Genomic DNA, 17,640 nt, shown 5'->3' on the forward strand with positions numbered 1-17,640 from the left:
TTTGTTCCGATGATAGTTATCCTTATTTCCCCAATGTTACAGCTTCAAGAGTTACGTCGGCGACACTAGTTCTGCCTCGCGATTTGAATTTGATTTTCGATTCGATTCCAAGGACTTTCATTAATTGGCAAGGTGTGGACGGCGATCCACGGACATTTATGAGAATAGATCGATTGGGACTCTTTCAGCAGCTACATTGACACCTTTATAGAGCATCCGGTTAGAGTTCCGGCCTCTATTGCCCAGATACTTATATAGAGCATCTGATTAGAGTTCCGGCCTCTATTGCCCAAATACTTATATAGAGCATCCGGTTAGAGTTCCGACCTCTATTGCCCAAATACTTATATAGAGCATCCGGTTAGAGTTCCGGCTTCTATTGCCTAGATACTTATATAGAGCATCCGGTTAGAGTTCCGACCTCTTATACTTGATACTTGTGATTGGTTACTTGGGTACTTCTGGTGAGCATCTGGTTCAAGGTTCGGCCTCCGTACTGTCAGATTCTACTAATTAGGGTTGAGGTTCTAGTTCGACGTTCTTCGTTCTTGGGTTCTTATATGCAATTCTCTTTAGTTTTAGTTATTATGTGTACTCGTCGGGCTTATGGGGGTCCGTTCGGGTTTTTATTTAGCTTGCGCACGAGTGTACCTTCTGGGCTTATGGGGGTCTAGTTAGGTGTAGTTAGCTTATAGATTACTTTAGTTAGTTCTTTGTACACTCGTGTGCATTCCTTTGTTAGTTAGATTTTTTTTCTTGACCTCGATTTGTGTATTCCTTCTTTTCATATTGCCTTTACTTTTCAAGTTCAGTCGGCCTATGATGCCTACTGGGTACCTGTTGTTTTGGTACTCATGCTACGCTCTGCATCTGTTTCGTGATGCAGGTCCGAGCACTAGTAGCTAGCGTTGATCGAGCTGGAGCAGACTGATCCGGAGACGGGGGTGAGCACACGGCGTTTTGTACTATTTCAGTCTCCATCTGTATATATAGACTTGTCTTTTTCCTTTCGAGATAGTCCAGTCTCTGTTGTCCACTTTTGGGACTTGTACTCATTTTGTTAGTAGCTCTGTACTAGTGACTTCCAAGTTCTGGGAGAGATTTTTATTTGTATATATGTTTTTGGTTTGCTTCCGCCGGTGTATATTGTTATTTTCCTACTCTTGTTTAGTTTCTACCTCAGATCCATTACTTGTTGTTCCGGGTTACGGGTTGGCTTACCTGCTGGTGGGTTATAGTAGGTGCCATCATGACTTGAGAAATCGGGTCGTGACAGATATTATCCACACAATTCATCACTTGGAAATGAATCTAATCAGAGAGTTAATATCCTATTCTATTGGGCAATTTTGATGGCATTGAGAATGATCAGAGAAGCAAAGAGGCAAATACTTAAACTGTCAAGCAATTCCTTCACTCAAAGTAGCAACAAACCATTGCTTTGGTTCTGCTTGTTCCTTCCTTTACAAAAAGATTGGCATTCAAAGTAAACCATGGATTATGCCTCTCTTTTTTTTTTTATAACTCATGGTTCGTGCCTATTAAAAATGAATTGTAGATGGAGAAAGTAAGATCATGGTATTATAGCTAATCATCCTTTATGGATATGTGGAAAGGTAGAGAAACAAGCACAATATTTCTTTCAAGAAAGGCGGTACTATCAAGATAACAACTACAGGCAATTCATGAGTCCAAAAAAATATATCACACAGTATAAGAATCTCCAATCTATGTTATTCTACATGTAGAAATAAGGCATTCAAGAAACAGTTGATCAAGCCCACAAACTATCAATGACCAAGGTCGCAGTCCATTGACGTGCCTAGAGAACAAGTGAACACTTATTTAAAGCAAACAGACAGTTCTATAACTAGTAACTATGCTAACTAATGAAAGAATTCATTGAACTGTTGAAATCACTGTCCATTTTGACATTAAAAGAGTTACATACAATTCGATTGTGTAATATCCTGTACTACTCCCACCACCTCATCTCACCTCCCTAACTAAAAGTAACCAAATAAAAAGAAAAACAACCAAGAAAAAAAACATAAAAGCAGTGCTTTACATACATTGCATAGGACTAACAGAACCACTGGAAACAGAACTTCTATTCAAGCAAATACACAAATTAGACTAACTAGTGACCACTTACTAGCGAGTAGCGACAATAACAAAAAACATCCATACCAATCCAGGCCCGCGAGAACACCAACTTCTGCAACAATATCAAATGGCTTATGCCTCGGCAATAGCACTTTGACAAGAATTCTTTGAATTCTGGTACCAAAGAAGGTTAGCTGTCAAATGGAGCACTCTAAATCTCTTGGTGTAAGTCAGAGGAAACAAAGCACACGATAAAGCAAAGTGACTTGCAGACGACTGTACTGATCTCTTTGTTTTACCCTATTTCATGCCTTTTAAGCCAGTTAGATAAACCTGTGTCTGAATGATTGTACTCCCAATTTTAAACCCAGGCACCACAGTAAATCCCACCTTTGGCCTTGTCTTGCTCAAAGGGAATTGAATTTTCCTTGTAACATCTTCCGTGTAGACCATCGAGAAGTCCACCCCTCTCTCAACTTGGAATATCTCAACTACAGGATTAAATGAGTGTGCCAACTTATGAAGCAGCCATATTGTACTAGCCATCCTTACAAACAACTCATAAAACACACTTAACGACTTCCATGAATCCACTATGACTTCTTTCCCATCCAAATCCCTGAAAATCGATGATTCTATTGTAGGATGAATTATCTGCTCATACTTCTTATCACAATATCTTGAAAATGCACAACTAGGATTCTTACTCAAAGTCTCCATTGGATTACATGAAACATGCTCAAGTAATTGTTTCAAATAATCATTCTCATCAGATATTAATCCATCAGACAACATTTCTTCATCACACAAACCAAAGTCTTCCAGATCAAACCCCTTAAACATACCTAAACAAATATATGACAGGAATGCATATTTATGATGTTCTTTTTCTGCATAATTAACATCAGAATACACAGAATTAGCTGCTTTCTCCAAATCCCAACTTGCCCTTTTCATTAACTCCATCAATAACTTAGAAAATTTATTCACTGACTTGATCGAATCGCGTAGCATAGATTCAAAAACACGAACTGTACACAATACCTCCGTAGTACTACTATTTGACTTTTCATTTTCTACCCCTAATTTTTTATACAAACTCAAATTAGAATCTTGAATTTTATCCAATTTCTTCCTCAAAATTGAAACTTCTTCATCTTTAGACTCCATATAAGACAGTAATTGATTTACCATAGTCTCCAAAACTCTGAGCTTGCTCTGATGCTCCTGAACCTGAAATTCCAGCTCTGACCCGATAAGAACATCAATATTACAACTTGGGTTTCTCCTGAAATCCTTATACAAATTCTTCATTTCAGTCAATTTCTGAAGAACAGTCACCAAAGCTTTATCCGCTGATTCAATGGCTTTTTCGTCAAAGGGCACATGAGCTGTTTGTAACTGAAGATACGAAGCTTCAAACGACGAAATTGTAGCGAAGAGTGAAGAAATCAGGGATTTACTGAAATGGGTATTTGCTAAATGAGGAAATTTACAGAAATCAGGCTTGATTACAACAACTTTTTGGTCAGGTATGAATTCTTCAGCTGAATCAAGGAGAGTGAAAACATCAGTGTCGGCGTTCTCGTCGTCGGCGATGGAGTTATTGTTCTCATCGTCGGCGAAGAGTTCGAAGGTTTTGGTTCTTACAACATGGGCGAATTTGTGAAACATTTCAGAAATTTGTGGGGGTTTTGCTGTTCCTTCCATTTCTAGCATCTCTAAGAAGACATATAGATAAAAGGTATCTTACAGTTTACAGAAAGAAGGTGAAATTCTTGGCTTGTGCTTGAGATTTGATAGGAGAAAGATGGAAGTGAAAAGTGTGAATGGGTGTCTTAGAAGGAAGGTATGTGTGTGAAAGCTTCTTTCTCTGTTAATGGTGGAGTGAGCTTGTGAGACTTTTCTACATCATTACATCTTTTTCCATTTATGCCCCCACTCCCTAATTTAGAGTAATTCTTTTTTTTTTATATAGGTATTGAAAACATTTTGAACTCGGTCTAAATTATTAGTTTCCTTCTCGAATTATTGACAGTCTTAAAAAAAAAATTTCTACTTGACTAACTAAATTTAGATTTAGTTTTAGGGTTGAGTTAGGTCCAAGATAAATCTTTACATTGTATTAGACTTAGGCTCATTCCAATTCTTTGTTCACCGATGTAGGGCCCCCATATTATATTGTTCATGCTCTAGTTAATGAGGTATGGGCGTCCGGGGGAGTGTTAAGAAGTCTCACATCGAAAAAATGATGGGAAGTTGGTCTCTTTATAGATACTTAGACAATTCTCTCTCCTCGTAAGCTAGGTTTTGGGTTGAGTTACGCACCGATCCACCACATGCATGACATAAGCAAGTGGTCTCAAATTCTTGTAGAAGTATGAGGCTCTTAATAAAAAGCCAAGAGAAAGTGTTGAAAACACCCCTAAATTTAACGAGAATTTAGGAGTTAGGGTGAGAATTTGAGAAGTGTTGAAAACACCCCTAAACTTGGCGAGAATTTAGGGATGTATTTCACTCATGTTACAAGATCGGGGGTGTACATAGTTAGTCAAGTAAATAGGATGTTTTAAGGCTGACGATAGTTCGAGGATGTTTACGGATGATTTCAATATTTTTTTTAATTCTTCACTTTTCCGCTTTGGATTTTCCACGGAAAATGAATTCTTAAAAAATAATTGAGTCTCTCAATTATTTTCTAGTGTTTGACAAATAAGCAGAATATACTATCCCTAAACACTTACAATATGTTATATATCTAGCAAAATTTTATGGAGGTCAATAGAAATGAGGAGTGGAGGTTGTGGGATGACGGGGTGGGATAATCAAGGGTGAGGGTTGGATGAGTTGGAGAATATAATAAATTTGAAAGGTCATGCAACTTGTTTTTTCTATTTTCATTAGAGAAGTCCTATTTACAAGGAACTTATTGGTTCAACCAAATATAAATAAATTGCATTTCTAATGCCACGAAGTAGTTAACTTACCTTGATAAGAGTGTTTTCTTCGAATGAGGTTCTATCTGTCACATATTTAAATTAATCAAGATTCAATATTAAATATCAAATATCAAATAAAAAATTAAAAAAATTATAATATATCATAGTGTTTTCTTTTGGGTCCCTAGGAGGGAGTATGATTAACGGTAATAAAGAGGGATGGCTACGGTGACAGAGGAGTCATGGTGTTTCACACTCACAGCCAGTGGCCGACCCAAAAAACAATTAAAATATTTATAATACGAAATTGACTGAAACTTAATCATTAGGATTCCATTTTGTTATTTTTCTCATAATTATTTTCTACTCTTTCTTTCTGACAATTTGTACCATTTGAGTATTTTTAATATATTTTAAATATTTAAAATTTTATTTCAAAGTAATTTAACTTTGAAAATTAGTCAAACTAGCTCTTAAAAAACGTAATATAACAACTAAATGGGGGAGTATTTATTTTGGTATGATAAAATTTTTGTATCTTATTTGGTTGTCATGTTTGAGATAACTTATCACATCATTTATATCATAATAATGATATAAGTTATCTCATATGCATGATGAGATAAGCTATGTTAGGATAACTAACTCCAGGATAACTAATCCTGGGATAACTTGTTCTCAACTAAACGACTCCTAGTGAATAAATTTTCTGATCAATATTTTATAGGCATTTTGACTATGATTTAAATATTTTGTTTCATATGTTTTTTTATAAAATTGAAGTTGAAAATATATTTATTTTTAGGGTTGCTTATTAGGCGGATTGGACGGATATATAATTTCACTTAACAATTTGATTTATTGATTTTTAAATTTACTAATCCGTTAATCAATCAATAAGATATCGATTGATTTGATAACAAATTAATAATTATCGGATGATTATTAAACAGTGTATCAGCTAACCTCTATGGTACTATTTTTTAAAAGAATGCACCTTACAAAAAGATGGTGAGCCAGTGATACGGAAAATACTATACTAAATACACTTAAGTCTACTTGTTATTGCCTCACAAAAAACAATGTTAAATATGCTTTACACTTCCCTCACAAAGGCAAAAACACTTAACACTTAAAATATTAAGTTATCACGAGAAATCATGGGTAAGACGATGCTCTTAACACACTTGATAGATGTCCTTTAAATGTTTTAAGACATGATCCATAAGTTGTTATCATGCATTGATAAATTGTTTTAGTATTATATATTCTTCATTAGTTTATACATCTTGGTTCTTAAAGGATTAACGATTTCCGTCTTTATATCAATAAATCATTAATTATAAAATATTAATTCATTTATCAATCGTATATCTAATAACTCAATATCAATAAGTCAATTGCCTATATATATATATATATATATATGATGAGAAATAGGCAAAGCATGAGGCGTGATGCATGCAAAGTTGGAAAGAGTTTTGATTTGATGCCCACTTTTGAAAGGGATATTTTGGTATATAGTAATCAACTTAGTGGCCTTCACATCCCTACTGCTTAAACAATCATAACAACTTTATTAATTATTAATGACTATGTTTCTTTGTTATTATTCTTTGCTCATATCTAAGGCCGGTAGCGTTTTGAATATTTGTCAAAATCAAAATGAAAAAACTTTAAATTAAGGGTGTGGTTAATGGTAATGGGGTGATGGCTATGAATGAGGGTGGGAAGAAGATAATTACTAATATAGAATTCTATTTATGAAATTCGTTTTTTCTATTTTTATAGAGTAGTTCTTTATTCTATTGATTTTGATCCGTAATAAAGAATAAACATAATTTAATTAGTTTATCCCATTTGATGTGACACGTTTTGATTTGCTACAACATTTTTAAAAAAAGGATGACTATTAAAATTTGTAGTCTAAAATAATTCTTAAATATTTGTGTGACTGAGAAATTTTAAAGTTGAATTGTTTATAATTATAGTAAGGTCTTTTTGGGACGAACTAAAAAAAAGGGTACCAAATAAAATGGACAGAGATAGCATTTTTTTGGGTCCGATTTAATCTCAACTTTTCATAATATGATTTACATATTTTGCCACCGCGTATAAATAACTTGAAATCACAAATTTTCATATTTGAATAAATAATTTGAAATCACCATAGCCAATAAATTTTTTCCATCTAGATAATATTAGTTTCATATAAAATGAGACATCATATCACTTACAAAATATCTGTCACAAATGTGTCATTCTATCACATTTACCGCGATCCTTAGACTTCACTCTTTCAATACTTAATGAAAAATTAATTAGTTTTAGTGATCTTTATTAATTGATGACCAAATCTTGCTGAAATTAACAATTTGTTGCATGGTGAAATTTTAATATGTTGAAAGAAACTCATCAATAGTCTTGGGATTTGGTAGGTGGTGATGGGATTTTCGTGTTTGGTAAAGTTTGGTGGTATGGAGTTAGACAAGTTCAATCATGTGATATTATCCCATTTGTCTTTTGGAGTTGGTAGGATTTTTGAAAAATTCAGTTATTATGTGAGGGTTCAAGATAAAATCTTATTTGAATATTGTATTATTCGTATCAAATCAATAAATATAAAATTGGTAGTGTATATGCATATTTATCATCTAACCATGATTAAGCGATGTGTATTTGTCACGATTCGAGTCTACACCCTGGACATGGCCGGCACTTAAGAACCATTGTTGGTCCCCAAGTGAACCCTCATCCTGGCTGACTACAAGTGGAAGATTAACTTAAGCATGCAAAAGCTTAAAACTTGTTAAATTCAATAAACTCAACTTTTCAAAACTTTAACTCAAATGAACAACTTAGAATACAAATAATATATTCAACTCGCCATAAAATAGGCACTTAAGTCGTTAAAACATTTAATAAAATAAATGAATAATACAGACTTCTCAACTATACTGACTATCTATGAAACATCTAACTAATAATGATGGATGTCGGGACAAGACCTACGACATCCTGACTGAACTGAAAAGTAAATGAAATCCTCCGGAAGCAAGAAAGCTCATCATAGCTAACTTGAACTCTCAGATGTATCAACGAAGCTCCTGTTGATGATCCTGAATACTTGTGTCCGCATCATGAGAAGATGCAGGCCAAATGGCTCAGTGTGTGGAATGTACGAGCATGTAAGAGAAATTCTAATGCATAACATAAGCTTGAAACTTGATAAAAAGGAAACATACTTACCTCTTCTCAAACTTACTAAACTCAAGGAATACTCAAGGATACTCAAAACTACTCAAACTTACTCAACTCAGAAGTATTCAAGGATAAGATACTCAACTCAGAGATTAGATACTCAACTCAAAGATATGAATTCGACTATGGGTACTCAACTCAATATAAAGCAACAATACACAAGCAATATATGGAAAGCTTTATAAAACAGTAAAAACAACTTAGTTCGTTAAAGAAAATGCAATAACAAACTCAACTTTACTTATATAATAAAGTAATATAGTTTATGTGGGAGTTTCTCTAACCAACAACCATCACTTAAGAGCTATAGTGATGATACAACACTTTACCTCATGCTGCCAAGGACCATCTTATACCTTGCCATCAGTATATGACCTAACTGAACTTAGTGGATCCACTAGTCTATGTGAAAATGATTCATCTAAAAAGTATGATCATTTTCTACCCATGATGGCTACATGGTTTTCATGGAGACTTGAGTTAATATGAAACTCGCATCCCCACATCGGTGCTCAATAATACTCCCAAAATATACTTAGCTCATCTGTTTTTAAAACAACTTCTTCTCTGATTTGAGATAATTACTCAAACTTAGCTTAAAAGATCTCTTGGAATCGATGTTCCCTTTTCTTGCTCAAAACTCTTTTGGAAATCTCAGTTTCCTCACATCTTAAATGTGAAAACATTTACTCTTGGAAATACTTAGTTTCCATATATCATTTTAAGGAAAATGAACTTAGTCTTACTTTTTACTCAACTTCAAAGCTTAAGTCTTAAAACAAAGTTTAAACATTTGTAAAAGACTTCTTAAAATATGGTTCATGCCGAATGATGGACATGAACGACTCAATGCAAGGTTTTCAATAACCATAGATAGAACTCAATACTTGGAACTCAAGAACTTCAATGATACTACTCATCTCAAGATTTTTTGACTTATAGTGTTCATGCGGAATTATAGGCATGAAATATTCAACTCAAGTACTCAAAGATGCTTCTCAAAAGGGATTAGGAACTCAACATTTAAAGGCTTAGAACTTGAAGATACCACTTCTCTGAATGATGCTCAAGTTACGAAGTTCATGCAAAATTATGGGCATGAAACAACTCGGCTTGATAGTCTACATAACTATATGGAACTCATGTATACGACTCTTCTTATTCTCTGAATTACTTCCTCAAAACTTAGTTCAAATCGATAGTTGATCTTAACGATTCACAATTGAACTCAAAGGCTTTCTTGAACTCTACTCTTAACTCTCTCTTGAATGTGAATTATGAATTCAAATGTTATAGTTCATGATAAGAAAAAGATCTCATGATGACAAGGTAGACTCATGAATACATTATTCTCATTCTCATACTCACTTGCTCGAGTCTTGAAACAAGTTATTAGAATTTGTAGAAGACTCCTCAAAAAGACAAAAAGGGATTTTCTGAAAAATGTTCGAAAGAACTTTCAAGACTTAACTCTCAACTCTACCTTGAATGTGATATATGAATTCAAGGTTGTGATTTGTGATAGGAAAGGTCTCATGATGTTTAGGAATGATTTTAGATAGCTAAACATGAGAAAAGACTGAAAACCAACATTTGAGAGTGGGTCCGCGACGCAAAGAGGCTTTTAAAATTTGGTTTTGAAAACGTCTTTTGAGGCAGAACACCTCGTGTTAGCTCCGCGACGCGAAGCTGAAATTTTGAATCTGAGCACTAGGCGCGCGACGCACGACCACCTTCGTTCGACGAAATTTCTTCTTCATTTTCTAACCTCAATTTGCCTAAATTCGATCATTTTTCTCAATCTCTCTTTAGATTTAGATACCCAGCACATGTACACTAGAATCTAACTCTAACCTCTCTATAAATCGACACATTAACCTCAAGAAATCCTCAATTTCAGCCCAATTCAAGAACGAAAGCAAATTCATGAATACATAACAAGAACATCAAAGCTTCAACCTTTAGAACGAATTTAAAGTTGAAATTAACATGATTGGCGTGTGAATGAACAAACCCAACACTATGGAAACTTACATACCTGAAAGAATTATCCTCTTGAAGCAATTTGAAGGAAAACCTTTGAAGAAGAACCCTAGCCTTAGTTTTTTCTTGAATTTCTTGAGCGTAGAATCTTTGGAGTGAATGAGAGGGTTTGATCTAAGAAAACTGATTTTCTACACATTTAGGGCAATTTAGATGACCTCCTAAGGGTTTTTAGGACTAAAATACCTCTAAAGAAATAATTAAAACGAACTGGGAGTCGGAAAGATCTTTCACCAGGCAGTGAGGTTCGTGTTGGCTCCGCGTCGCGGAGCTATCTCGGAGATGCTGCCAGGTTTGCGCGACGTTAGTAAATCCGTCATAACGTTTTACTCAGAGCTCGGAATTGAGCAAACTCGGTGGCGTTGGAAAGATAATTCGAAGACCTTTCCGAAGGTATCTGGTAGCACACCTAAATCATTCTGATCTAGGAGTTATGGTCGTTTGAAGTCGACCCAAAACTCATACTTAGCTTAACTTGCAAAATTTCAGATTTTGCTATTTCCAATTCGATTCTTTTTGGAACTCAAGGTGCTACGTCTAGTGACCTTAACACTCAAGAAATTTTAAATTCCTTGCAAAAATCTCACTCACTACAAATAAGGGTTCGAGTCTTAGCTCAAATTTTTTTTGGGGTGTTACAGTATTTTTAATATTTGTAACTCCTAAAGTTAAATTCATTGATTTATTATCACTAAACTCATTCATTCATTAGTATTAGTATTTACTATTTAGTATTTAGTAAAAAAGCTAGTACGCTCAAATGCAAAGGATAGATTTAAACCTCCATAGAAAAATGGAGAATTTCTACAAGTCAATGTTTCATAACATAAACATGTGCGCCTGATCAAACATATGACAACTTATTCATTTTCGGGCCTTGTACACACCGCCTCCTATCACACTATGAAAATTGGTCATGTACGAAGTCGTTACCTTTATCACAAGGAGAGGGATATCAATTATCAAAGGTAAACCACAATACATCTTCATCATCATTCTCTTCCCGGACTGATTAATTAGGTTAAGAATAAGACAATTCAATTAAAGAGAGCATTAAAAATACATCGAGAGCTAGTTATGTTTTGATTTAATTAATTAGTCAAAATTCAAATAATAATGGATGGCATTATTAGGAGAGTTTGGTTAGAATAGTTCTAATTAAGTCAAATTCCAAAAGCTATTGGATGGCATTATTGGGAGAGGTTGGTTATATATATTCAAGTCAAACTCCAAAGTCTATGGGACCAATTTCAAAAATTGTAGGAGTAAATAAAAAAGATTTAAGTAGTTTTGATCCTAGTTATGAAACATAGTGATAATTTGTGTATTTATAAAATTTAGGAAATAAATTATAGAACGAAATATTTTGTATTTTTACGATAATTCTTGTATTTTAAAAAATATATGTGTATCATTATCAGAAACACCCCAACAAAATATCACTTGTACGTCATTGTATTTTATGATGAGATACACTTATATTTCAGGCTTAAAATAAAAAAGATACATGCATTGGGTGTATTGGCTACCAAATCCAAACTCTTACTACATATTGTATTTTTTAAAAAAAGTATCACTATTTCGAGTAAATATTGAAACTATTTTTATTGGGTCGAGTAATTTTTTCAAATAAAATCAAGGCAATAACTCCTTCCTTCTAACTATGTAAGTTGTAGTAGAATCATTTAGATTTTAGTTTGATTTTTGGATTGATACGTTTAGGGTAAATGTGATTCTTCACATGTATGTTTTTTTTTTTAGAAAAATAACATATAAAGTAGAATCTACTCCACGAATCCTCCGTCCTATTTTACGTGACATTCTTCCCTTTTTAGTCCATCCCAAACAAACGAAATAATTTAACTTTAAAATTTTGTTTTTACCTTAATGAATTTTTATTTTTTAAAAAAACTCCAGGATAATCTAGAGCCACTACAATCTCTGCCACAATATCTACCCTTCAAATGAGCATTTTGTGCGCACCAGATAAGTCACTCACTATGTAATAGCCTGCAAACTACACATAATGTAAATCACATTAGGCAAGTCCTATGAAAAAAACTCGACTCAGAAAATATTGAGGGGGAATCGATCCCCAGTTATATGTGTGAATGAACATCCTTCAAATCAATTAAGTCATTTCAAAGAACCTTAATAGAATGATTTATAATCATATAAATATCTAAAAATATAAATAAAAATACACTTTTCATAAAAAATAACTTTTTTCAAAAAAATATTGTATCAAATTAAAGGGCACCTAATAAAATAGGACAGAGGAAAGACTTAAAAACTGGAAACATATAACTATTACTCCACAAAGATTCATATGGTTATATTTTTTATTTATTTATGAAGCAAATAATAGTGTTTATCTATTGTCGTTATATAATAAAAAGGCAACCATAATGTTTATAGTTATATTATTAAAAAGCAAATAATGGTGTTTTCTGGTTGTTTTCATGTGGATTACTGGACACTTTTAAGATATTGATTGATTTCTAATTGGTTAAGTTTCTAGGTGCTTTATTTTAAAGTAAGACCAAGTCAACAGGATAATATATCTGTCATCTCATCTTAATCATTCATTGTCAGTAAGATAAAAATAAAATAAAATATCCTCCAAGCTGTTACTTTAGTATACAAATAAATTTGCATTTATGGATCGTTTGGTTCAAACACAAATATATTAAGATTAAATATTGTACATCTCGTATCTTTGTGCTATGACTTGATCATATAAATAACTCAATTGAAATCACGAGAACATAATCACTTGAATGAACTAATTAAGAAATTATGTTGAAGTACGAAGTCATTGCGTAAGTATGAAAATGTCAAGGAATAAAAATAAACTTGTATTTATGAATATGACTCTTTTTTTTCGAAAGGGAAGAACTTTATGATTTTCTATGACAAGCTGAACATATTCATCATTTTGAGTTCAAGGGCTAAATGATATCATGTAATGAACAATAGTAGTATTGATAACAGAGAAGACATTTGTTGTCCAAAATTGAATAATGGATCCATGAAATTGTGAAACTAAACGAGAGAGGGAGAGAGACGAGCAACAGAGGAAAGAGGCGAGAAAGAGAGTTTGTATATCTCAGTTACGTGCGAATTACACCTTGAATAGAGTGTATCTGAAATAAATTACAGGTAATCCGACTTGTGTATATCTAAGATATATATATGAACCGTCATATACATGTCTACAGAACAATTAATTGGCAAGAAATATAATTTCAAAAACTGCTTTTCAGTTGTAATTATTACCAATAATAGTATGCTTTATGTTGTTTACCCTTAATTAATTAGTGGAACAACTTTAGTTTTTAGAACAACAATTGTATTGGGCTTCATGAATCTTGGCCCATGTAGCTAAATCCAAATGGACCTCTAGAAAATAACAAACTTACATATAACAATTGAGCATTGGCCCAAGGAGGTTCTTTGTGGAGCAGCTTTATCTTTTGGAACAACAATTGTGTTAGCTTCCCTTATCTTAGCCCATGTACCTAAATTCAAATTGACCTCAAGAAAAAAACAAAGAAAACCTATCAATATGCGCGATTCGATCAAATTTATTATCAATATGGTTAGAATATACAAATATATATATACACGATTCGGCCAAATTTACTATAAGACTATAAGACGATAAGAGATCACTCATTGGACATATACGTGCTGAATATTTTAATTGAGGAATAGTGTTGAGTACAAAAGTCTATGTCACAGTGGATAGAATGAAATAGCGCATTCGATAATATATATATATATATATATATATATATATTATTTATTGGGTGGTCTTATATATTTTTATTAGAATAAATAAAAGTACCCAACTATGCACGTATTGTGCATAGCCTATTGGTCAGATAAATCGTTATCTATTTAAACTTCATTATGAATTAGTGTTTGATTTTCTTTATCTTGATATAAGATTGGAGCAAAATTAATATTATTCGAAGATGTATGAGCTCTTTTTCACAAGTACATGAAAATGTCACATTCTTACCCATGTTAATCCTAAGACATTTGACTAAATGTAATTAAATTATTTAAGTTATATTGTTAAAAGTAAAAAAACAATATTGAAATCATGCATGTTGGGCACGCCTATCTTACAAAATTTGGTGACACTCAATCAAAGGAATGCTGATTTGAGTAGTCATTAGAATGAATACGCCACTATCTCAATATGAAAAAAATAATTTTGGAAGGTGTAGTCATTTTGATGTATATATGTGTCGTCGTAGTAGATTTACTCATTTTACTTCTAAGTTGTCTCATCTTTTATTTTTTACTCGGTCATTATTTATATAAAGGCTCGATTAATATAGATTTACACAATATATCTAGAATTCGAACATGGTATGCTTAGAAAAATGGGATCCTATTCCTCCCATCTCAATCCTAGGTGCAAGGGTGCTATCTTAGGCGAAGGGTGGTTCGGTCTACACTCTTCATCAAAAAATTATATGGTGTACAAAGGATAAATTAGTAATTAATATGAGTGTATATTTAATTTTGCTCATTCTTAACACAACTGAAAAGAAAATTTGCACACCCTTTGTCAAGTTTCTGGCTCCATCAATGCCTCGGTGGTGCCTCTTTTAATTTCCATTGTCTTGCTTTTGTTTCTCGTGGTGTTTGATATCTGTATTTGGGGGGGGGGGGGGGNGGTGATTAATCTGAATTTACGTTATGTAACACTTTTTATCATGATTTTTTTAATACCTAAAATTTTAATTCGAGATCTCTAATTTAGAATGGAAGAATCTTATTCATTTCACCTCAATCTTCGTTGGTGTCTCTCTTTCCGTTGTCTTCTTTTATTTTATGCAGTATTTGATATTTCTATTAGGGTCAAATTAATTTGAATTTACATTATGTAAAGCTTACTAAGGAAGAAACATTGTTCATTAAAAGTTTTTTTTTTTTTTCGTGTTTAGACTTCAAATCTAAGACGACTTTTGATTTAAAACATCGCAATCTTTGGTTATGTATGTATCTTTCTTTCCATTGTGTTTTCACTTTACTATGCTTGTAGTAAGAGAAAAGTTTGATCAAATTGTAGAAAGATACATGCATTGATTTGAAAGGCATTTAAACTCAAGAAACTAAAGTTAAAAGTTTATGAAATTCAATTTATAATTCATAGGCTAGGAGAAAAAAGAAAAAGAAAAAGGTACTCATGTGATTGCTGGTTAAGAAGAGATTTATTCATATATTAAAATTAGTACATATATGATATAACACCTTAAATATGGTACTATTTTGATTATTATCTTATAATCCCACATAAGTATGTGAATTTATATATTATTTTATATAAAATAAAAATAAATTAATTATACATAGCTAATTTCTGTATTACTAACTCTTTATCGATCAGTAAAAATATCCTCTAAGTGCGCAAGTGAACCTATAATAAGAGGAAAAAGAGTCTTAATTCTTGAAATATATACAAGCAAATATATCGTCTTCTTCCTCTTTTTCTTCCTCCTCTATCTATCCAACATTTTATATTACTAGATTTCTTATATCCATTGATTTTAGGTTTGAATTGGTTTCGTTACATTTTACACTAAACACTAAGTTCATGATTGTTGAAAAAATTGAAAATAATGACAAATCAACTATCGTTATTGCAAATTGAATCTATTAGATTGATTGATGTTTGACAAATTGATAGTTGCAATTTATTTTTTATAATATAAAATTTATGCATCAAATTTTAATTTATTTGAAGTAAATTTGAAGTGTCGAATCATTTATTTAATTATTAAAGTTTGAACAACAAATTATTAGTTAAGTAACTATACTACAATATGTCATATTCTATGAATTTTCAGTCCAGCTGAGCTACCTGAACCACTTTGAAATAAGTCTCCTTTCTTTATGTAATTTGCCCCGCCCCGGGATGCACGTATGAGTAGCTGGCACGAATCGAAGTTTCAAAAGCCAAAAGAGAGATTTGGAGACAAGAAAAAAGTTGGTTGAGATACGGGATGATGAGTGGGTTGACGAGCAAAACTTATGTCACCGAGTGGGTGAGCACTGGACGGTTTTTAAAAGGCCAAAGGTTGAAACATCCAACTCTTTCACTTTCCCTCACTTTTTATCTTCCCAAACTCACACCTGCACTATAGTTTATATATTTTTGCACTTTTAGAGTATTTTAGTCGTTGATTTGTGCTCGAATTTGGATTACATTGTCACCTAGCAATTCAATCTTATCTTAATCAGCATAAAATGTTGGTTTTCCAAACCCCGAGTTTACTTTTATCGAAATTGTACTCTTATATAAATTATCTTATCGTATTGACGTGTACTGGGGCCTGTTTGATAGGATTAGAATGTTTGAATGCCTATTTTAATTTGATATTGTATTGTTTTGATTGTTGAAATCCCATATTCCTGTGCTTTAAAATGATTTAAATTTTGTGGGGTTGTGCTTGCATGTTGTTTAGTTTGGTTGGGTGAAGTCTGAGTTGCCCGTATCTATGCCAAACGATGTAATTTGCCCAATGATAGAGTGGGTAACGTCCTTCTTAAGGGCAAAAGTTGTCAATTGGCCAAATTTGACAAAATTGGGAGAAGTCTGAGTATCTCGTGTTGATGGGTGTTATGGGTTTTGCTTTAATTTAACTAGTCTATCCTTGCGACTTCTTCCCTAGATTCATTCCTTCCTTAAGGGAAGTTCTCATTCGAGGATTTGAGAGACAGTCAAAGAATGAACCAAACCAAATGATTGTTCTAGAATGGCTATTCCTCACAATTGCTCCTTGTGATGCAGCGGAACCATGGCAATTAGGATCTCATGTCAAGAAAGGGATTCCTTGGATAAGTGGAAAACGTATCGTTTACGGGAAGCTGGGTACTGGGTGTATACTCGACGCACGACGCCTCCTAGGAGACACTGGAATCGGCATTTCCTCGTCTTTCACACCGACCTACAGTTATCCTTAAACTTCCGTGCTTGGTGGAGAAGAAGCGAACAAAAGTACGCTCGCTTGCTGTCTTGTTCTCTGTCGTGAACTGGGATCGCTCGCTAGCTAGGTCAGATTGAAGCTAGATTTTATGAGAACATATTCCCCATATTCGGGGACAAGGGGCGGAACGACCTCTCGATCTACTTACTGCGCCTTCTTGATTGTTGCATTGGTTTAGTCAATCCGACCGGCGCACTTGCTTTTGTTGTAGTTTGTTAGTCGAAAATTTACGCAAGGTCTTCGAAAGGTTAAGAAAACATCAATTGAAGATGAACCTGAAAAAA

The 17,640-nt window shown here is 33.3% G+C and overlaps 1 protein-coding gene across 1 annotated transcript; it reads right to left on the bottom strand.

Annotated features, from left to right (window-relative positions):
* Window positions 1–1,902: 1,902 nt before the first annotated feature.
* Window positions 1,903–3,998, bottom strand: LOC125868221 (protein GRAVITROPIC IN THE LIGHT 1). The gene has a single exon (XM_049548854.1). The coding sequence runs from the start codon at window positions 3,823–3,825 to the stop codon at window positions 2,407–2,409; it is 1,419 nt and encodes a 472-aa protein (XP_049404811.1). The 5' UTR covers window positions 3,826–3,998; the 3' UTR covers window positions 1,903–2,406.
* Between the last annotated feature and the right edge of the window lie 13,642 nt (window positions 3,999–17,640).

This window comes from Solanum stenotomum, chromosome 6 (genome assembly GCF_019186545.1).
Source record: "Solanum stenotomum isolate F172 chromosome 6, ASM1918654v1, whole genome shotgun sequence".
Taxonomy (NCBI): domain Eukaryota; kingdom Viridiplantae; phylum Streptophyta; class Magnoliopsida; order Solanales; family Solanaceae; genus Solanum; species Solanum stenotomum.